At 41.1% G+C, this 23,132-nt stretch overlaps 2 protein-coding genes across 9 annotated transcripts; one reads left to right on the top strand and one right to left on the bottom strand.

The window, feature by feature from the left end:
• Window positions 1-395: 395 nt before the first annotated feature.
• On the top strand, window positions 396-17,854 carry LOC120799101 (epidermal growth factor receptor substrate 15-like 1). 8 transcript variants are annotated; one of them, XM_040143990.1, is made up of 24 exons: window positions 396-533; window positions 1,017-1,058; window positions 1,210-1,299; window positions 1,396-1,443; window positions 1,539-1,634; window positions 1,731-1,796; window positions 1,883-2,008; window positions 2,113-2,172; window positions 2,315-2,581; window positions 4,060-4,217; window positions 5,309-5,474; window positions 5,749-5,811; window positions 7,085-7,170; window positions 7,917-7,989; window positions 8,374-8,535; window positions 9,122-9,319; window positions 9,905-10,069; window positions 10,604-10,712; window positions 10,954-11,093; window positions 11,373-11,433; window positions 12,839-12,924; window positions 13,166-13,226; window positions 14,640-14,776; window positions 16,090-17,854. In XM_040143990.1, exons 1-24 carry the CDS (start codon window positions 507-509, stop codon window positions 16,234-16,236), a joined length of 2,634 nt encoding a protein of 877 aa, XP_039999924.1. In that variant the 5' UTR covers window positions 396-506; the 3' UTR covers window positions 16,237-17,854. The 8 variants fall into 8 exon arrangements, 7 of the variants coding, with proteins under 7 accessions (XP_039999924.1, XP_039999928.1, XP_039999921.1 ...); XM_040143994.1 differs by having other exon boundaries at window positions 14,643-14,776; XR_005708782.1 differs by lacking the exon at window positions 396-533 and adding an exon at window positions 555-797 and having other exon boundaries at window positions 14,640-15,562; window positions 16,090-16,166.
• A 1,288-nt stretch (window positions 17,855-19,142) lies between these two features.
• LOC120798437 (Krueppel-like factor 2) lies at window positions 19,143-21,654 on the bottom strand. The gene is made up of 3 exons (XM_040142669.1): window positions 21,323-21,654; window positions 20,080-20,992; window positions 19,143-19,956 (listed from the first exon to the last, which is right to left on the bottom strand). The coding sequence occupies exons 1-3, from the start codon at window positions 21,392-21,394 to the stop codon at window positions 19,781-19,783; spliced, it is 1,161 nt and encodes a 386-aa protein (XP_039998603.1). The 5' UTR covers window positions 21,395-21,654; the 3' UTR covers window positions 19,143-19,780.
• Between the last annotated feature and the right edge of the window lie 1,478 nt (window positions 21,655-23,132).

The following is a 23,132-nucleotide window of genomic DNA, read 5'->3' on the forward strand; positions in this document are numbered from 1 at the left end:
CATCGGTTCCCACCTTCCTACTGCCAGAATTCTGCACCTCTATCCAAAATAAACTAGAGTCAACAAAGAAAAAAACAACTGAAAAGTGTTTATCTGTCTAAATTTCGAATTAAAAAGAATAATGTCGATGTCACCTTGAAGGATACTTCTTCATTACTAGTGCAGTATTTGATTTGGATACAGCAAGACTTTTTTTTCCATCTAAGTGTGTACTCTACCTTTAGTACGGGTCACCACCTGTGCCTCGTCATACGGTGTTTTGTTTTTTTTGTTTTGTTTTTTTTTTCCATCAGGGCTGCGACTGTGACTCAGCCAGTCGGAACTAATACCAGAACAGTTTTAACGGGCTTCAAGTCCAACCCCCGCACCATCGGCCAGTAGCTGTTGTCCCAACCGGTGGCCCCGGTCTTGGGACGGACACGGTACTCCCACCGGAACCCCGGTTCTCTGCGCTCGTCCCCCGTCCGGTGAAGGGGCGAGTGCGCGCTCCCGAGACACCAGGAAATATGGCGGCGCTCATGACTGTCAGTCAGGTAAGAACATCCAATATCTCGAGAAAAGTCACTTAACTTAAATTTCGGTTATTATCAAGTGGCAGTGACAGCGGCTGTATGCTCTCACCACGTTACTGCTTTATAAACTGGCGAATATTGGCCTGTAACACCGTATTAGCAACCTTTCGTAGTCAACTTAGTCAACATGGTTGGCTAGATTAAGTAAGGATGGTAAAAATGCAGTGCTTTTCAATGGAAGAAGGAGGCTACTATTGCAAGGAGGTGGTAACGGTAGTGGCGAAAGTAAGCATTTAATAGATAAAACTGAACAAAAACACATCTTCAGTTAGCTGACGTTAGCGACCAAAGCTGTGTTTATGTACTTTAATCGCTCGCGTCTCCTAACATTGCAGACATTTTTAGCTTCCTAGCAGCTTCATTTTGTGTGTGTGCCAGCTGATACAACTCTCATTTGTAACTTAGCTGGTGTTATATTTTTTTATTTGATGTCCGCTTCTCCAGTTATCAAGTGGAAACCCAGCCTACGAAAACTATTACAGACAGGTAAGGTCGTGGTTACTGCTGTTAATTTCCACCCCAGCTCCTCCAGTGTTCAGTGAAGTGAAAATTGTCTGTCATCTAAAGTCAGTTAATCAAACACAGTTCCTGTGTGTCCGCTGTTTCCACTTGGCGTTTTGTTACTCATTCTTTGTAGCTGGATCCAGTGAACACAGGCAAAATATCGGCTGGAGATGCAGCTCAGTTCCTCAAGAAGTCAGGGCTGTCAGACAGTACATTGGGGAAGGTGGGTCTCAAACACACGTACATGTACACACAAAACACACTCATATACTCAGTGAGTAGCATCTAAATTGTTTTTTTATTATTATTATTTTCCTAGATTTGGGATTTGGCAGATTCAGAAAGAAAAGGCTATCTGGATAAGCGGGTAACACTAGATTTCTCTGTAAATTTGCTGTGAGTGGTGATGCTGATGTGTGCATTAAACGCTGGATTTTTTCTTGCTTTCTTCCTCTTTTCTAGGGTTTCTTCATAGCTTTGAGACTGGTGGCCTCAGCCCAGGGTGGAAATGACATCAGCCTAAGCAACCTCAACCAAAACTTAGCTGCACCAAAATTTGTAAGTGTTGAAACGGAGTGTTTCAGAAAGTGATATTGTGAAGTAAAATTGCATCCCCAATTGTCTTTGTCTGCCCTGCTTGTTCATTTTTTGCAGAGAGACACTAAAAGCCCGTTATTAAGTGTTTCAACGACAGCACCTGATTCACAGTGGGCAATAAGGGTGAGTTGATGGTATTTTCAAGAACATTCTTGAAAATAGAAGAAACTCAAGCTTGCCATCTAAACTTGTTTTTTTTTCTTTCCCAGCCTGATGAAAAAGGGAAATTTGAGGGCATTTTTGAGAGCCTGTCTCCTGTAAAGGGTCTCCTCTCCGGGGATAAAGTCAGGCCAGTTCTGATAAACTCCAAGCTACCTCTGGATGTGTTAGGAAAGGTGATATGACATGATGGAGAGACTTACACACACATAACACAGTGTTAACAAATCGAAGCAACTAAATCGTGATCATTTTTGGCATTTGCTTACTGTTTCTGTAGATTTGGGACCTAAGTGATGTAGATAAAGATGGACATTTGGACAAAGATGAATTCACAGTGGTAAGTTGGCTTTTGTCTACTACAGTAAATATTGGGAAGTAACTACTTAATATATGAAAATTTAATTTCAACAGATAAGAGGTCTTTAAAAAGCTGTTTTTACCAACATACATATGAAGGATCTGATTTGCCTGTTTTCTAGGCCATGCATCTTGTATATCGAGCCATGGAGAAGGAGCCTGTCCCAGCTCTCTTACCGGCTTCCCTCATCCCCCCTTCTAAAAGGAAGAAGTCTGCGGGTGCACTGCCAGGTGCTGTGGCTGTGCTGCCTGCTCTGTCCGGTCTTACAGCTGGCCCGGCTCCTCTCAAAGAGACCTTGCGAAGCACTCCTCCTCTGGCCAGCGCTACTCCCCTCAGCACCAATACTGTCAACCTCTCTCCAAAACACTCTTTCAAATCCAGCTCACCGGTATGTCACATCACCTCCTCACCTGTAATTTTCTTGAGGTGTTGTTGAAAGTGTTGTGACTGCATCACTGCCTCGGTTAGTCTATGAGGGATGAAGCATTGCAGTAATCAACTCGTCATGCATGTAAAACAAAAGAAAGTTTGATTAGATTATAATTACAATTTGCTCAGAATAATTCATTTAGACAACAGAATTTGTAAAATTTTATTTTCAGATATGAATCCACTGAAAGTTCATAAATGTTAATCTTGAGTTATTTCCCAGCCCTACTCTCTCGATTAAAAGATATAGCTAAATCTAGTAAAAAACAAAAAACAAAGTGGTGTCACTTCTTTTACTAGTTGTTCCTGTGCCTGCTCTCTTAGGTAGCTGCCTTACTCATTGGAATTTGTTAAAAAAAGAAAAAAGAAAACATGCTTCATATATGACTCTAAGTGCAGTGACCTATAGTCCAGGGTAATCTCAGGATGTATTATGATGTCACTTTGGGGATGTAGATCGTTCTCTAATTAGAAATAAAACTGTGTAATAAAGAGAAGCGAACAAAAAGATGTAAAAATCAATACATTTATTTTTCCTTGCTTCTCCCTAAATAAGTGTCACAAGAGCAGAGGATGGCATTTCAAAGAAACCAGCATTTCATGTGTTGATTCTTTCCTGTTGCTAATGGGTGGAGTTGTTCTGCCACATTGTTTTAAGCATTTTGCACTAGCCAGTATGTTTCTCTCTACCTTTTTATAGCTGCAGGGCCCTGTCACCCGTGACTTTTCGAGAAACAGGTTTCCTTGAAAGGGAAGGGAAGCAAGGTTCTCTTTTCACACTTGTACTACGATTACTGGACGTGGCTGTCATGACACTTGTTGTGATGTCCTCTTTTTTTTCAATGAATGTCCTTTTCCCCTTCTTTAAAAGCTATTTTAATTTCCGGAAGTTGACATTTTCTCTGTCAACCAAAAAAAAAAAAAGCTAGAATGTGCAGAACACATTTTGTGATCCTTGTACATTATTTCTGACTGCAATAATACAGTATGCTTATGTGCTAAGATTTTCTTGCATGTACTGTCACCCAGATTAGCTCATTCAGATTAGTGTTGTATATACAACACTAATCTGAATTTATTCTCATATTTAACGTTCTACCATTTCCTGTGTGCGTGTGTGTGACTGTGTGTGTGACGAATCATCACGCTGTTTGTAGTAAACAGTTGATGAGCAAACCAGGGCATTTATCATCTAGGGGAGGTTTCTTGGTAAATTATTGGCAGGACTTGATGCTATTTATAGTTAATGTTTTCCTCATTTAACACCATGTATACTTTATTTCCTACTCTTAAACATTATAATACTTAAATGCTAGCTATTATTTAAAAAGCCCAAACTAAAGTTTATGCCTAGTACATAAGAAGAACTATGAGTTGGTAGCAGATGTTGTCCCCTTCATCTGAAATCACATAAATGTTGTCCTTTGTTCCTTCTAGCCAGCGGTGAACTGGGTGGTACCAGTGGCTGACAGGGAGAGATATAATGACATTTTCAAGCAAACGGACACCGACAATGATGGACTCGTCACTGGCACTGAGGTGATAGAGATCTTCATGCAGTCCAGTCTCTCCCAGACAATGTTGGCACAGATATGGTGAGACCACAGCTCAGTTCAGATCAAAATTTCAGATGTGTTGTGTAAGACTTGCAGTGTTTTTGTATTTCCTCGTGTTTTCTTTATTTGAAGCACGTTTCTATATACAGTTGCACGCGGTCAAATGATTGAGTGTGTTTCTTAATTTACTCGTGTTTTAATTGCGTTTTTAATTGCTGTCGTGTGTTGGTTAAGCGGTGAAGATGTTGTCTTAATTTGGTTTTGTTTATTTTCGTACACTTTCTCAAGTTGCAGAGCGTTGTAGTGCAGAGCATTCTCGGCCACTATAGAATATATGTGTTTGACAGCAATAAAAAATAAGGGAAAAGTTTAAAGTTTTTTCAGTCTCTAAACAAAAATATATTACCTTCTTAACAAGCACAGGGAAAGGGTTGCCACATAGTTTTGAAATAGCACCACAATTAAAGTACAAAGCAATAAAAAATGCATGTGATGAAAAGATGCAGTTGAGCTGTAAATTGATGAAAATACAGTGTAATGATTGAAAATGGCTATAAAGATTTTGCTTAGTGTATTCTAACTATAATCCTGTATACTATTCTGTAATTGTGTGCATGTAATACAAGGCAAATGGTACAGTGGCAGCCTAAATGTCACCCCGATATACAGTAGATACAGCACTCCACATGCCAGTCTTAGGCCACACGCTGTCGTAAGTGAAACTAAAATGCCGCATTCTTTAGTTGTGCCTGAACCAAGCAAAAAAAAAAACATGCATTTTTTTTTCATTTTCGAGATAAAATGATCCCCTATAGAACCAATCTCACTAGTGCTTTCATACCGAGGTACATGAATAGGGCTGAATTATCCATACTCATGGATAGCAAGTCTTACCAGGTTTAATGCCATAGCACCATCTTTTGGACAGCTTAAATCATTACATTTTCTCCAAAAGATGGGTGAAACATAAGATGCGAAAATGATTTAAGTGTATTATACCAAGGTGGTGGAAACAGTTAAACTGGTAAGGATTCAGAGTATGATGTTATCTGTGAATCTTGGGCATTATTTTCTCACGGAGTGTCCAGTATATAATTTTTTTTGAGTGAAGTTTACCCCTCTGTCTGCAGGGGATTGGCTGACACTAAACAAACTGGCAAGCTGACCTGGGAGCAGTTCTCTCTGGCCATGTATCTTATTCAGCAGAAGGTCACTAAAGGTGTAGACCCTCCCTCCACTCTCACTCCAGACATGATTCCCCCTTCAGAAAGGACTGCAACTTCAGCGGCAGCCCCTGTGAGTCCTGACTTCAGCTCACTACAACCACTGCTTAGTCTTTCATTAACCCTCATTATTGAAATTCCTCTTAATTTCCAAAGCAAAGTTTTTCACTTTTACTTGTACCTTAAGAGTCTGTTTTCCTGCTACTGTATGCATTTTAAATGGTGAGTTCTGCTGTCTGGCTTTTCAGCCTTTCCTTGCAAATCTGTTTGGTTTTTTTTGGTTGGTTTTTTTGGGGCTTTTCCTTTTCCTTTTCCTTTTCTGAACTCTTTTCTATCCTATCTAACAGAGCTATGCAGGGCTTATGTCTTCTCTGAGGTCTGACCCTGCTGCACTTGCTAATATGCGCAGAGTGAGTAGTTGAGCTTTGTGTCACAAGGTGGCGCCTTTGTTCTGTCATATTCTCTGTCTAAGTCTGAAACACTAGGTGAAAACAGGACCATGTTCCTTTCATCATGTATTAATTTTCCCAATTAATTTTCCCAACAAAAGAGAACACAGAAATTCTTAGACCTTTTTACTCTTTTCAACATTTTTGTTATTTTTCAGAGTGTACACACATTTGTCTTTTCTAAACCGTTGCTGTGTTAAGGGCTCACACTGCCACCTGCTGCAGTGTCATTAGCAATGGTCTATCACAGCAACCAGTGTCAACTAATGGCCATCTATGGTATACTTGCTTACTAATTCCAATAAAAAAGAGTAGTGTCACTTAATTTATTAGTTGTTTACAAATATAGATTATCCAGGAGTAGAGGTGTTACGCTTTGGCCAAAAAATGATTGAAGATATCTTTAATTAAGAATCATAAAATGTTTAATTTTTAAGCAAAAATGTCTTGTTTCAGACCATCAAAACAGGTGTCATGCTCCAGCTTTTCATTCAAAAAGTACGAAAAAAAGGACAAATTATTAAATTGGCTGCAAGCTTTTTTTCACTCTTATGGTCAATGGACACATGAACAAACATTTTGGATCAGCTGCCGAAAGTGTGTAGGTTCAAACTTGACTTCAAATGGAAGGACATCTAATAGGTCAGTTTATTTGAGCCTGTTACATCAAAAAAAATCTGCTCTTTTGCATTTATTATAAACAGATGAACAGATTATTAACAGTATTCAAAGCGTTTGTCTGACCAGTGCTTTGAGCACTCATAGATGGAGATTGAGACTCCTTATTTTGTTGTAGGCCTGATATGGTGAACACTGAAATATAAGACACATTTCATTGTAGTTTAAAATTCTTTTGTATTGTCCTGTGTGCATTTCTATTCATCCATGTATTGTCTGGATCTCTGGCTCCCTCCCTAGCTGTGCGAGGTGTTTGTATTTCCTTCCTGTGCCTTTTGTTTTGTTAGACGTACCAGTGGGGAGCTCCTCTCTCCCCCTGCGTACCTCTCATGTCCCCTCTGCTCTCCTTCTCCCTCATTTGTGTCCCCCTTTCCCTATTAGAACATCTTCCCTATTGTCTTTTTTGCATCCATTTCATCCGTTTCCCTGTCCTACCTGCCATTGTCAATCTTGTCGTCTCCTATCTCACCCTCCGTCTCCCTCACGTCCTGCATCGTACCTTCTTTCCCAACTGTCCTTCTCTCTCACTCATCTGTCTCGATGTCTTTCGCCTCAGGACAGCACCAGCTCCACGGGGTCGGCAGAGCTGACAGGCATCAAAGAGCTAGATGACCTCAGCCAGGAAATAGCTCAGCTGCAGAGGTGAGCCCCTGCACCCTGAGTAACAGAAGAATAGCTTTGTTTCACTTCCTCTGAGAAAAAGTAGGGGAGGTTGCAGTGAGCTGATGTTGAGGCTCAGGATCAAAGCTCTTTTAAACCATTAGTTGGTTTTATTGAATAAATTTAACCTGTATTTAGTGCTCCTTTAGTTTTTTTTTTTATGCCAAGAGAGACTTGAAAAAGCAACATCACCATGGAGCCTTGCTAATACTTTTTTAGCTTATCTTACATTAATTGAAAGTTTCAGTTGGGACTAAGCCTGACCTGACCAGATCTGGACTACTTAACAATATTACAAATTATTTTTGTATGTATACACTGATGTACTAAATATTCTGATTTCTTTTAGTGCTTCAAGTCTGCATATTGTCACAAAGTCATGGAAAGAATACTGATCAGATGGTTCAAACAGATACCCCATCTTTTGTTTTTTATTTAATGTTTATTCTTTTTGAATCTCGAGCATGCCCATGCTTGAGCTACAAAATAAACTACATTTACCATATCAGGGCAACGTAATATAGTGTCAAAAAAGTGACCATCAAGTGCAGTAAAGCTTCTATGAGATTTCTATCACTCATCACATTGTTCTACATGTGGAAAACAGTTCAATTTGTTTTCCTTTTCTTTTTAAGCCATGCGTATTGCCAACATTGGCTTTTTTAGGGCGTAATAACAGAACTTTTTACTCACTTCCCTTGCTCTTCTCACGCGTGCTTCACCCATAGAGAGAAATTCATCCTGGAGCAAGAGATCAGGGAAAAGGAGGATGCCATCAGGCAGCAAAACAGTGAAGTTCAGGTAAGGCTAAGCAGAAATAATGTACAACTCATGTACAAATGTAAAAAAGAAAATATCAGTGAATTTGTATTTCACGAGTGACTCATGAGTACCAGTCCATCTCAGTCCTTGTGAATGTGACATTTATGGTACAAATACTGATTCCCTCCCAAATCACACAATCTGGAGATGAACTGAAAGAATTAATGGCTGAATAAAGATGAGACTCTCTAGCTGTACCCTGCAAACACCTGTGTGTCTGTGTGTGTCTGTGTGTGTCTGTGTGTGTCTGTGTGTGTGTGTGTGTGTGTGTGTCTGTGTGTGTGTGTGTGTGTGTGTGTGTGTGTGTGTGTGTGTGTGTGTGTGTGTGTGTGTGTATTTTTTGTTTGTTTGGTGGACCCTCAGGACATGCAGAAGGACTTAGACAGGGAGAGCAGCAGCCTGCAGGACCTGGAGTCCCAAAAGCAGGATGCCCAGGATCGTCTGGAGGAGATGGACCAGCAGCGCTCCAAACTGGAAGGGATGCTCAACGACATCAAGCAGAAGTGCCAGGAAGAGTCCCAAATGGTTAGAGACTTGACTTATTAAAATATAATTATAAGAAATGTTGTTCTGTTTTATATTGTGCCTCTGGTGACATGGTAATACACATGCAGTTCTTATCTAATCTTTGTACTAAGCAGATAATGCTTTGGCATTTTTGAAGTCAGATAATAGATATCAGATATGTCACACAGTGAGGTCAGTTGAGTGTAAGGGTGTAAAGAAATTGCTGCTAATTATTACTTTCAAACAGTCATTGGGTGTTTTAAAATAGTGTAACTTTACATGTTTTGGTGACTTTGCTTCTTGTGCAAATGACATGCATATTACAACGTGAAGCATTTCATTGCTGATTCATTTGAAAACAACTAAGTAAAAAGTATGTGTAATTTAAAAGTGGATCACAGTCTTACTGTACTGTATTTTTCTTGCATCCTCCTGAGAACAAGCATTAAGATATTGCTGTTTTTATCCATCCTAACAAGCAAAACAAAATCTGAGTTAAAACTATAATTTCTAATCATGTAGCAGTTTAACCGCTTTAACTTTACACCATCGATGAACCTACAAATATAAAACGTATCTCTTTCTTTCTGCTGGAACCCTCCAGATTTCGTCCCTGCAGAGCCAGATCCGCTCTCAGGAGACCGACCTCCGGAGCCAGGAGGACGAACTGAGCCGCACCAAGGCAGACCTGAGCCGACTGCAGGAGGAGGAGGCCCAGCTGGAGCAGAGCCTGCTCTCCGGTCGCGTCGAGCTGGACAGCATCATTAAGTCGCTCAAAACCACCCAGGAAGAGATCAACCAGGTCAGTGCAGATGGAGAGACAACAGGTTACATGAGGATGTTCTGCCACTTTTAACCATAAACTAATTGCATAAAGATAAGGTTGCAAAGTGAGAAAGATGTATTAGTTCATACAAATTAAGCTCTGGATACCCAATCATAATACTGACTTGGAGATAGAAGGGTTTCTATGTTTATGTACCATCTCTGGAATTTGAACTTATATTGTGTTTAATGCTGCCTTCAATGGTTTTTATAACACAACACTTTCGGAATCCTTAGTTTTACTTTTACTTCTGTGACCATTGTCCTAAAGTATCTAGCATGCTTTGAAGCACACACATTTGTACAACACTGAACTGAAACTGTTGTATCATAGTGGTTAAGGTTATTTTTTTCATCCACTTAACCACTAACCACCACTTAAATAAGCTGCTAAAAATCATGTGCTGAGGACTTTCTACCATTAGTGGAGGTAAAACATATATATGAAATTCAGCAGTGTTAAACAGCTCTGAAAACTATTAGAATATACAGTGAATGAAATCATATAACATACTTTATGGAAATACATATGGATTAAACACTCTTTTTTGTGTGTGTTTAGGCCCGCAGTAAAATGTTGCTGATCCAGAACAGCCAAAAGGAGGTGACTAAGACCATTGAGCAGTACAACAGCGCTTTGAGCGACATCAACGGAGGAAACTTCAGCAACCTGCCGGACTTAAGTGAAGGGTTTGCTGAGAAGGACAACGCAGGTTTCAGGATTGCGGTGAGGAGATGATGAATATGTCTTCTTTTCTAATACAGAGTTGTTGCCTGGACCTCTGGAACTTTACCAGCCTTTTCACCTGGAAAAACCTAGTGCTCGTCTTGGTTCTTGACCTTTAAAAAGACAGAAGGAGAACAGAGGAACTGAGTAATATTTCAATCTTAACAGTAGTCCTTTTTATGTCACCTTCTCCGAATGTATCTCTTCAGTGCTATCCATGTTCCGTAGAGTGCAATAACAAGTATTCTCCTGAAACCTTTTTTGGTGCCTAGTTTTGTAGTTACAATTGCAGATTAGACATGCTATGTTTGTTCTCTTTGTTTTGAGTCTGTTTAGAACGTGTGCACGCTGCCTTTTATTGTGGTCTCAATGTGTTTTGCCGTAACATGGCCACTTTAAATAGTCACTAAAAGTTGACAATTATTTGCTGTTTCTTCGTCAAGGCTTTACTAATGTTTGATATGGTTATTAATTTGTGGGGGGGTTATTCATTTTTTTTTTTTTTTTTTTTTTTTTTATGTATTAATTCGCTAGGATGATTCTTTCAAGTCAAAGATAGCCATGTTCAACAACAATAGTGCTAAGGAGCATCCAGTAGACCCCTTCCAGACAGAAGACCCCTTCAAGTCCGACCACTTCAAAGGTCTGAACACCTACTTGTATCTTTTTATTTTATGTTTGCTCCTATATTTCTGTAAGGATCAAGATAATTCCCTGCTCTGCCAGCTGATGATATGTGGTAATCACCTACACTAATTTAGTTTTTAAATGAAATGTAAATGTTTGCTGTACATTCCACTCTGTTGGAGTTCATACAACAATTCAGTTCAATGATAATAATTTCTTGTAGGAGGTTGAAGGTGACTTATTTGTCCTTTTTCTAGATCCATTTGGAGGGGACCCTTTCAAAGAAAGTGATCCCTTCAAAGGCACCTCGTCTGAAGATTTTTTTAAGAGGACAGACAAGTCAGACCTGTTTGGATCTTCAGACCCCTTTGGTAGAAAACCCACACTGCCAACCAAGGTATTAAACACCTTTTTTTTTTTTTTTTTTAGCAGTAAGAGTCAAAAGTTAAGATGGATATTTCTTTTTCTGTGTTTAATGACTTGCTATAGTTGTCGGTGCTGTTACTGTAGAAGCGAGCTCTGACGTGTCTTCGCCATTTTAGATACCAAGTAAACCAGTACTGCATAGAGATTTCTCTCATTTATGACAATGTGGTCATTGTGTGTGTATTTTAAACAAGATATTTTGAATAGCTCACTTACTTTACTTGTGCTTTGCGTTTATTGTTTTTCCCAGCCCAGTGCCTTCAGCAGTGGTGACCCTTTCACATCAAACAGCCCAAAACCAAAGGATTTAGGTACTTTATTGCTCACAAACAACACTGGATGACAGTACACAGGGAAATATTTTATTCTGGGTCTTCTCAGTTGTAAATGTAAAGATTGACCAGATGTTATATTTATCTGCGTGAAAACATTTTGCTGTTTCTGGAATTGTTGTTATTATATCCTTGTGGGAAAAGTCAAAAATGCTCAATTTTTCTGTTCAACCTATTTAGCAGTCTGTTAGGTCTATTTTTTCCAACAAATCCAAGACAGGTAGTCAGTGATTCATTATTTTCGTTTATGTTCTTTGCTGTCATCTTGAATATGTAGGTTGTATATTTTTCTCTATCTTATTACAATTACTGTAGTCAGGAAGATATTGTATATGATGGTACTGCAGTATCATCAAACAAAGGCACAAATGCAAATTCATCCTTGTTCTATATATGTGCAAATTTTGCGTTCAGATTTCCCAGAATGTGACTCTATTAAGCAACATCTGAAAGTGAGAGAATGTCCTAGTTGTGAAACTCGTCTCAAAGAGTCATTCTTTGCGATTCTGGGTGACGTGTTAGATTTAGATTATATTTTTGGGGGCATGAGGGGCAAACAATTTTTACCCACTGTGGCTTCAATTTTTCCTACGGTTTAGGGCTATTTTTAGTCGAGTACCTACGCATTTAACTACTGGCCAACTAAAAATACTCCCCCTACCCTGGAAAAACAGGAGGCTCGCAGGAGCCAAGCATAACAGAAACTCTGTGACTGCTGGTCCTGCTCTACTAGAATACACTGCCACTCCTTTAACCAGTTCACTCCTTGCTCTGTCCTGTCTTTATATCTGCTGCTATTGAACAGCTCTGCCTCATACGGTACAGAGGTTGTTTTAAGTTAGTGGCCAGTCCTGGCCAGTGCTCTGCCATGCTACACGCCTTCAGAAGAACATAGAGGCAACTGTAGACCTGAGCTGAGTTACTGTGCGTAAAAGAAAACACTGCGTACTTCACATGAATGGGGTCTCTTGTGGTTGCACATTCACAACAAACATATTATGTTACAATGTTTTGTTTTTTCACTGTAACCATCTGCAGTTTGCCGTTTTTTTTTCATTAAGCGGCATACCTCAGAGCTTCAAAACAACCCCGGCACAGTTCTGGTTAACAGTACGCCAACTGACTCCTTTAATTAGCTGATCAGATGCATACGTCAGGTTAAACAAAACCGCTGCTTTCCAGGTTTTTGCGAAATGTCATGGAAAATTAAACGGTCATGCCACATTCCCTCTTGTGGAAATCGCACGCAGGCCTTTTCAGAATAAGCAAGATGTAGAGATGATTTTGAACGTGTGGTTTAGGGCTGAACTTCATTATAGTTTCTGGCTCTTTCCATAAACATATTCAAATGTTCCAAATGCTTTTCAATGTACTCTTGTCACAGATGTGTTTGGGACAGTGGACCCCTTTGGAAGCAATTCTTTTGGAAGCAAGGGGGGTGGATTTGCTGACTTCAGTCAGATGTCAAAGGTAGGCTCCTGGGTCTCTTGGAGTTTCGAACCATTTGCACCATAAAGCATCATTTTCCACTTAATTTTAATCTCATCCTGACTGATTTCTTATTTTTCTGCCAGTTTATCACATTTATGAAAACAGTCTCTCCGGTATGAGGCCAAAGGCTTTAGCTTTTGGCTTACATTTCTGTCGGAGTCATCAGTTTGTGCGATAGTTGAGGTATTTTTTTATCTTTTCCCTGGTGTGTGAACCGAAGTCGGACAACCCTGTGCTCCCATCAAAGAAAAATGTGCCTAACCGGCCTGCACCTCCCTATGGTAAGCCCTGATTTTATGTGTGTATGTGTGTGGGTGCTTGAACATGACTGTGCTTGCTGCTTAACTTGACATTAATGGTTTTTTGATGTTAAAAATCAGCATGTAATGTTGGTTAAACCAGTTGAAGTGAATACCATTTATCCCACAGGTGTACAACTTTTATCTGCCCTTTTGCCATTTTCGATGTTTGTAACTTGTCAAAAACAGCAACATTTGTGGGTACTCTTTGTGACTGACTGTTGTCCTACTTAACAGGGATTTGTGTGGCCTAATGGTATGCGGAAAAAAATAACTTCTCTATTGAGCTGCAGAGAAAGTTGGAACAGGAAAGCTGGTGGCAGAGATATGGTAGTAGTATGGGTTTCCAAAGTGATGTGACTCAGTTAGTGTTATAAAGGCATTACTTTATTTTTGTCTTCAACAGTTGAAATAGCCCAGCGGTGTGTTAAGTTAAATTTGCCAACACTGTGATTAGATTAAGAACCGCTCTTTTCAGCCATTTGTATGCAGTTAGACTCCTGTTCATCTCGTTCTTTTGTGTGAAGTCACACACCACTCACAGGCCATGCTCAGCAAACGCACTTCCGGTGTTACCGTGCACTCTATTTTTTTTTTTTTTTTTTTTTTTTTTTAAGCGGACGCCACAGCGTGAGAAAGTTGGTGTTCCCCTTTGCTTTACCAGAGAGGGCTAGAGACGAATATCCACTGTTAAACATCAAGCTAGCTCATACAGTACGTGATGGGGAAGTGAGAAGCCCACTCTCAAAGTCATGGGCTGTTCTGAATGTCTGCATGACAGGGACAATTGCAGAACCACTTTTAGTCCAGTAAGACAGTGTAATTTAACTGTTTGCCTACAAGTGTGTTGCAGCAACGTTTCAGGAATTTGCTAAGAAGTATAACAAGTAAATTTGGTGTTTTAATAGAGAATATATAGGTATATAGGTGTTCTTGATTAGATAATGGACCCCTTTGTTTGCTGGAAGCCCTCCGATTTGCAGATGCAGCCTCGGGGGCATTGGTGCAAGTTTCAGAGAACAACCATGGCCAGATAATCGTACTGTCAATAGGAAACGTCTTCAAAGCTTAATGTAGACAAGGGTGGGTCGGTCTTTTGCAATTATGTTTTCTAAAAGAGTAACACTGCGCTCGTTAAGCTTCAATGCATCACTGAGCTTTACTCAAAAAATGTGGTTAACACCTTTTTTAAACCAATATCACCCCTGGGTGACTACTCTGACCTTAATGCTCTTGGCTTCCTGTAACAATTTAGCAACACAATATTACACAAGTCTTTTAAAGTTTGAGGTTATTTTCCCATGGGGCTAACGGCTGTTAGCCTCTGTAGTCAGGCCACCAAAACTGTTTTTGTTACATGGATTTGGTATTTTTGTAAATGTCTTCCTTCTCCAGTAGGTATGCTCAGTTTGGGTGCGTCAGAGCCGTTCCAGAGTGTTTGCTCCACAACAGACAGTAAAGACTCTTTTGTTACGACAGACTCAAGTAAAACATCCAAGGACTATCCTGTGGGTTTTTCAGATTCTGTCCCTGTAAGTGTAGTGTCCGTACAGTGTTCTGTTGGATCAAGTATCTTTGTCTGCATGAGCTGCTGATCTCTTGATCTCAGTCAGACTGTAGAGCTAAGGGCTCAAAAGTGTCAGCTCTCTCTCGCTGGGCCCCATTCTGTTAACCTTCCTACACACTGTGACTTAGAAGGCAATCACAGGACTTCTGTTTTTAATGGCTGTTGACTAACAACCTACGGAACATCTGAGAGCTTTTCATGGGCTTTGTATGAAAAAAGGAAAATACGTGTTTGCATGGCTGACTTGGACAGTTCCGGTATTTGTGTCTATCCAGTCGACTGTTACCTTTTCGTCCGCCTGGTAAAGGGGCTTGCATGCTTGATGTCGTCTCTCGCTTCAGTCTTTGACAGGAAGTCAGGATTTACACACTTTTAGTCAGCCAGTTGGTGAGCTTGCCCGGTCAGGTAGCGCTCAAAGAGCATTTTTCAAGTTTGGAGCTACAAGCTAAAGGCTTATTTTCTGTCAAAGCATGACATGCCTCGAAGCACAGCAAAACAGAGTAAATCTGCCTCTTTGTTCTCCACCTTCCACTTCTTTGCCATCGTGTATAGGCTAACAGCTGAGTGTGCTCTCAAGTGGAGAGACGATGCATGGCAGCTTTTTGTGTCTGGTTTGTATCATTTGACATGACATTAATTTATTTTTATCCCTCGTACCAGCATGACAGTTGTGAAAGGGATTTGTGGTTTCTTTTACATGTAGCTCTGTATTGTAATCTTTGTTTTTCTGCCAGGATCAGAACATGTTAAGGTAAGACTGTACAAGGGTGTGGTGATCAATCCTCTGCATGTGAAAAACCTGTCCGTACGGTTTAATCTGAGGAGGTGTGAATCATGAGCATGATTATTTTCATTATGTATCCTCGGTCACATTGTTCTAAGTACTGAATATTTACAGGAAAACATGTGACCAGTAATTTATGGCACCAGTGTAGCACTATGTATTGTGTAGGAATCTTTTTTTTTTTCCTTAAGCTTTTGGTGCTGCTTTCTTGCCTTTTTTTTTTTTTTTTTTTTTGTGACATCAAAGTGAAATCTAAATGTTTTATATTTTTTGCATTTGTTTTTCTCAGCTCACTGTTATAAATCAAATCATTTCAGTTATGTGTGGACATAGTTTTTGATGTTCTGCCTAATTAGAAATACTTGTTTTTTAAATTTGCATTCACCGTTCAGTTTTTCAGCTTTTTGTCCAGTGATTTGTCTCTTTTAGTGCGGACATTTCAGCCTGCGTTCCTGCATTTTTGTCCACATCTAATGTTGGTTTCGCTGTCCTAGTTTGGAAGTGAGAGCCAGCAGCTGGAATGGGCCAAGCGGGAGAGCGAGCGTGAGGAGCAGGAGAGGCTGAGGAGGCTGCGGCTCCAGGAGCAGCAGGACCTGGAGCTCGCCATCGCTCTCAGCAGGGCCGACATGCCCAGCGCCTGACCAGACATGCCCCACCACAGCTTTTCAGTCCTCTCCCTTTTGCCTTAAAGTCCTCCGTCAGCAGGCTCATGACAACAGCGCCGACACTGGCCCGACAAGACTAGCAGCCCCGGTTACCAATTTGTGTAAGAGACCAGAGTTTCTCCCGCCATGACTGGACTCCTGTCAAATTACTCCATATTTAGCAACCAGTTAAGGTTCATTGCTCCCAAACTACATGGCAACTATAACCAGGGACAATACGGAGCCACTTGATTTAATCCTGGCTTCATCCTGCAGGAACATAGCGATTTAACGCAACCCAAACCAGCAGGGTACTCGACTACAACCTATATCTAGCTCCATATCTTGTAATGGTTAATCGCCCTGCCTTAACCAAAAGCCTATTTGTTGCAAAAAAAGGAAAGAAAACAACAACAACAACAACAACAAAAAAAACTTAAGAATATTTTACAGTTTTATTTGTATACAAAAGCAATGAATCTGTGGTGTATGAAGAACTTTTAAAATGCACTGTATAAACTGTTTTATATAACCTTTAATTACTCTTAAAAAAAAAGTTCACATTGAAAGTCAAACCATACACGCTAACTACCCTCTTAGCCTGTGTTTAGAGTTTTTCTCTTTTTTTTTTTTTTTTAAAGAAACCTCCATGTACTGTAAATATTGTTAGATGACAGTTTTATGTACAAGCTTAGAACAGAAAGTTCCCATCTTTAAAACAAAAGCCTGTCTTATAGGACAGAAGTTTAGTTATCGGCATGAAAACGGCATGATTTAGATTTTTATTTCATATGTTATAAGTGTTTCCTGACATTTAGGATTGCTTATCTACTATTCCTGGCCTTAAAGTACATGGATTAAGAAGGTGTTTGAAAGTAATCACACCCTCAACGGCGATACACAGTACATGTCAATGTGGAAAATATGATGTTTTGGGAATCCCTGATTTTAGCCCTAACAGCTTTGGTTAAAAATGATTTAGCCCATATCTTCGGTTGCATCTTGTATTTACTATGATTAAGATGGTAACGATAATCAATGATGTCTTCCGTTCTTACGAACAAAGTTCAGTATACCTGGAGCGCTGTTGCACCATCCCTCTGATGTCAGCAGATTGGGTGTGTCAGATGGTTTATCCTTGGTTGCATTGTTGTAATGCCCAAACAACTTGCACTCCCATACAACTAAAAGCCTCTTTAAAAAGGAAAAAGTGTGAACTTACATTGTTTATACTGGTGCTGTTACACTTAGCTTTGACCTTTTTACTTCTTCTGCTACTTCTTTACGTTACAACTGATTCACAGTGACATCTGCTTCCAATTTTTTTGCTATTCTCACAAATCAACAATTGGATTTTTTTTTTTTTTTCTAGATTTGTGTTTTTCACTTAATTAATGTCTCTTGATCCAGTCAGAGGACATTTATTTAAATGCCTTAAAATATTGCTTCCTTTTAATCATATAACACTAATCAGGTTTATTTGGCACATAATGTATGTACTGTATAGTCCAGAACTTAATGGACATGTACAGAGTGACAATGCCTTATTTATCAACATACAGTATCAACATTGTAACGTAATATTGCACAGTATGTATATGATCTAAAAAAAAAATTAAAAAAAAAATCCTCTGAGTTTTAAGTTGCTCACCACTGTACCAATTGAATAAAAGTGATTTTTAACAGTCCTGGGACTTGGTAAGTCTTGTATTTTAAATTTGAAATGTAGCAACAACAACAACAACAGAAAGAAGGGAGTCAACCATATGTCACGGAAAGTCATGAATAATTTGTGTGACAGCAGAAAAATGTATCAGTGTTAAATATAGGATTAACTTGCAGTAAGTAGCCCAGAGGAACAGCAGTGTAATGAAGGGATAACTGGTTAACTATCTTTAGCTGTTCCTCTGCTTCTTTCTAAAGTGATTTCGTGTCATTTCAGATGGATTGTTTATATTTTCAAGTTCTGTATTGATATTGGAACAAAAAAAAGTGAAATGAGAGTGATACATTTGCATCCACCACTGTAGATATTTTTGACCTAGTGTATACTTCCTCTTTTTTTTTCTTTTTTTTTTAAATATGATCAATTCTAGCAGAGTTTTGATGAACACATCTAAGTCACACTCTATTTTTATGGGTGAATTGCAATATTACTATGGAATAGAGTGACCGCTTTTCATAAAAGGTGTGGTTTTTTTTTTATCAAGACACGTTTAAGAGTTTTAGAATTGTCATAATACGAAAGGGGAGATTTTTTTTGTCAATCACCAGCCACATCGCCTATTCGAAGATAAATGTTTAATATTAATCTACAGTTTAAAAAATGCCATCTGGTTTTGATCTATCTACTCAATTCTGCTTTTGATGCGGGTGAAACAAATACTGACACGGCGCAGACATAATAGGCACGGACTCAGATACTTTGAAACTGCAGTGCAGAATGACTCGGTGTAATTGTAGTATTAAGGCCCTTTGATGTCCTACTATAATTTCTACCCATCAGAAAGAGAGTCTAAGGGCTCCCTGATGAGGGTTTGCTGTGCCCCTCTGTCCAGACGGCTCCTGGCTCACTCTGTAATTATGGAAATGGAGTGTTTGTATTTATAGGCTAAGCCCACAAGTGGCCGCCCTTCTCTGTCTTGCAGCTGCATAACATCACAGTGGAAATCAAGTGACCCTGTTTTCAAATTACAGTGGGTATACAATGGCAACATGTATAACCTATTTAATGTAACTGATATGATGGTCTACAGGTCTGCAGCCACCTACTTAAGAGCGGTTGTAGGCACAGCATGAAGACTGTTGTTGGGTGTGTGTGATTGTGGGTCTTCAAATGCGTGAACAAGATGTATTTAGAATGAAGGAGCATGCAAGTAGTTCCCAAGTCAAATGTTCAATTTGGTTGATTTTAATATTTACAATAAATACACATTTTACAGTATAAAATCCATTTACATATTCATATAAATTTAAGTAAAAAATAATGCACAGGACATCAAGCCCTGATAGTGTACAGAGGGGCTGGATCCAGGAGTTTTTCACACCAGAGGAGACAACAATAACTTCAGACATGAAAAAGCAATAGAATGAAACAGTTCAGGCCATTCAGACATTGAGGCAGTTTAAATAAAACATTGTCTTTGCACTTGTTAGGCAACTGTATGTGCATTTCACTCCTGTTAACAAGAACATGTACTATTTTGTCTTTCCGTCACTAAGAGTTTTACAGTAGCACAGTCATAGAAAGGCACTTGTGTCAAACACGGCATTCCAGTTCTGTCAAGGAAGAGTAGTATGTACAGGGCCAGCCCCTTCTTGGTCTGCCTGCTCTAAAGCAAACAAAGCTTTTCTAAAGCTTTTATAGAACCAAAGTAGTACCAGCTACATTATTAGAAAATAATAACACTAAAACTTTTTTAAATTCAATATTATATAAAAAGACTTTGGTCATGTGTGGAACAGTTTAAATAAAAACAACACATCCCCCCACCCCGCACCCTCCCCACCCCATGAACCCCAAGTCCTTGTGTGGGCTCCTTCACATGTGTCTCTTCATGTGAAGTGCCAGGTGGTCAGACCTGGAGAAGGCGCGCTCGCACAGGTGGCACTGGAAGGGCCTGTGTCCGGTGTGTTTGCGGAAATGACGGGTCAGCTCGTCGGAGCGGGCGAATTTCCACCCGCAGCCTTCCCAGCTGCAGTGGTACGGCTTCTCACCTGCGTGGACAGAAGAGGGGAAAGAAAAGGGTTAGGAAAAGGACTAGCCTGTGACCAACAGGGAAACGTGGTTTTTGGTCCTATTTAGTCTTTTTTTAATGACGGCTTTGAGCTCAGTCTTACCAGTGTGAGTTCGGAGGTGTGCCTTCAGGTGCGAGCTCTTGGTGTAGGTTTTGCCGCAGCCGGCGAAGGTGCAGGTGTGCGTCGCCGTGCGCTTCCGCGGCCACGTGCGCCGTCCTCTCTTGGGCTTGGAGTCCAGCAGCTCGAGGGGGGACGAGGGCGGCGTGAGCATCACCCTCTGCGCGCCCGGCTGCAGGCTGAGGCTTTCGTCGTACATGCCGAAGGCACTGTGCGGAGCGTGGTAAGCCATCTGCAGCTGGGGGGCCTGAGGGTGGTGCGGGAAAGCCGCCGGCGTGTGATACTTCTGCGGGAAGCTCATTGGCTGGCACAGCTGCGCCTGGCAGTCCGAAGCTGCCTGGTCGTCGGGGCTGAGCGGCGGCGTCATGTTGCTGGCGGCCCGCGGGGAGATGGCCACTCGGGGCTGCTCGAAGGACATCATGCACGAAACGTTCCCTTCTTGCTTGATTTTGCTACAGCTCTGGGGCACCATGCCCAAAATGGGACCGTAACTGTCCATGGAGGGCTCCACTTTGATGTTGTCCGGGCGGGGAAAAGGAGCGGTGTTGACATAAAACCTCCCCTGAACGCTGGGACTGCGTGCAACGCCGTAGTTGCTGTTTCCTTCGGCGCGGAGCAGCTCCGTCATGAGGCTGGCGCCGTACGGGGGCGGCGGGGAGCGGTGGTCGTCTGCCGGGTAGGAGGGCACCGAGTTTCCAGTCGTGTACATGCTGGGCTCCACTGTGCCCACGTATTCCGCCACGCTGTCTGAGCTCGTCGTGTTGGCGAGAATAAAATCCAGATCCAAATAATTACTCAGATCCTCGTCGTCCTTTTTGCTGTGATTGTCCAGGTTGTGTACCATTTCAAGCATCGAGCAGCTGCTGGACACTAGTTTTTCCATGTCTCCTTTCCACCTCTGAAAGAATAAAGATATATTATTAGATAAGATATAACAGGTGAAACGTTGGTGTAAAATAAAATCAGGTTTTTTTGACACTGCAGGTGGTTCCCAGCTGGACAAGTCTCTCTTAAACTGAGTTGTATTTTCTTTATGTAGCCCAAGGAAATAAGTTACTTTTTTCCTTTCTTTCTTGTTTTTCCCTAAAGCCAACAAATTGGCTCGAACAAACTTTACAAGAAAAACCCCAGTCACCCTAAACTAAAGCAGGTGAAAAGAAAAAAAAGTGACACGTCTAATTCAACTCACGCCTGTTGCCCCGAACGTAATGCGAGATTATTAACTCACGTTTTCCCAGGTTTTTTCTCTCTGGTTGGAGAATGTCGAAAACGACGGCAGCATCACTCCGGACAAGGCCATCGTCGGGAGGAATAACAGCTATCTCTTGTCAAAGTCGCGTCGCGTTCGAGCGTCAGCCGCGCCGGAGTCTGTGCGCCTGTCTCAGTGTCGCCTATCCGCCGCTGCGCTCCGAAGACATGAACAAGTTTAAAAGTGGTAGGAGGTCCTCCGAACTTATAACCCTCCAGTCCGAGTGCGCCTGGCCAATTGTGAGAGCTCAGGAAACAACGTAAAGTTCGGTAAATATAGCTCTTTATAAAGCGGCTCATGAAGGCAGCGGTGCTCAGTGCGCCGTGTGACTGGCGGAGCGGCGCAGGCGAGCCTATAAAGCGCGGGCCCTCCCCCGCGGACTGACGCACACGGACCGGCCCACCTGAGCCTGGCGTTGAGAGGGGGTTGCAGGCAAATCACGGAACACACGGGCGGTATAGCGGCCATAGATCCTTACGTAATACGCCGAAAAAAAAAGGGAGCGAGCCCAAATGACAGAAACCGCCGCAGGGCCAAGCCGCGCACCGGCAACCCGGCTTGAGTGCCGCCGGCGCTTCGGCGGACCAGCGCCGCGCGAAGGAGGTGTGGCCCGGTGGATCGGCAGCAATAAAATGTATAGTGCCGACTCAAAGGAGTGGGTTGAGGAAAGACACAGAAAGAAGAAATATTCCTTAATAAAACGCTGGCAGTTGTGTAGAGAGCTTCATTGCCTGGCGCACACATCTGACAGCGTTTGCCACAAATTGTCCCAAAGACATCAGGCTTATATGTTGGATCTGACGAGATATTTTTCTTAATTTTCCCATTTGATTGCGTTGACAGTTCCAGGCCTCCCAATTCATTTATGTGCTCTTTGTTTTCTCCCCGTTACAATGACAAAAACTCCCAAATCAATGCTGTTCTCCCTTCAAACAGTCAATCAGTTGTCTATAAAACATTTGTTTATTAAAGCAATATGTGTGTTCGCTTTAATGCAACATGGACCCACTGCGTATTACCATATTCTCTAGTGTGTGTGTGTGTGTGTGTGTGTGTGTGTGTTGCTGTCTCCACCTGCTTGGCCAGTGTCGCTCTCGGCTCATTATCATTAATGGAAGATGGTTTTGTTCTTTCACAGCAGGCTTGTCCAAACAGGCGCCAGGGTCGTCTGCAACGGTTTCCACGGCGTTTTCGCGCTTTAACCATTCGTGATGTAAACATGATTTAAGGTAACGTCTCATTCAGGTGTAAATGGCGGACGAGGGGGCTGCGGTGTCGACTGGGGTCAAATTTACATCACAACTCCTGCCCTACTTGTTTCTGTTTCTGCTGAGGGATCTGGTTTCTGACATGAGGACGGTCGGATTGTTTTCTCAGCAGGAATCCTCTGGCTCCAGAGGTCAGTAGGCCAATTGTGACCGCACTCGGTGTCACATTTAAAACCTTAAATAGAACTTAAATCCTACTGTTTCTTGATGTGAAGTCAATCGCCTGAACTTGAATTTTGATATCTAGATGTTAAGATCCTCCTTGCATCTCTTTACGCTTCACTTCCATCAAAAACAACCAATAAAACAAATAATTCATGCATAAAATCCTGGTGAAGTAAAAAAAACAACCTAAAATTAAAAGTAAAGTTAAGGGAACAAAATCAAAGATGGGCCAGGACATGTTTTTCTGATGATTTCAGTTTTATTAAATGTCACGATTATCAGCAGTGGTGGAGGAAGTCAGAAGAAAAGTCAATCCCACAGTTTAAAAATAATCAGTAAAGTAACCAATAAAGGTC

The sequence above is a fragment of the Xiphias gladius genome, chromosome 14 (genome assembly GCF_016859285.1).
Source record: "Xiphias gladius isolate SHS-SW01 ecotype Sanya breed wild chromosome 14, ASM1685928v1, whole genome shotgun sequence".
NCBI lineage: Eukaryota > Metazoa > Chordata > Actinopteri > Istiophoriformes > Xiphiidae > Xiphias > Xiphias gladius.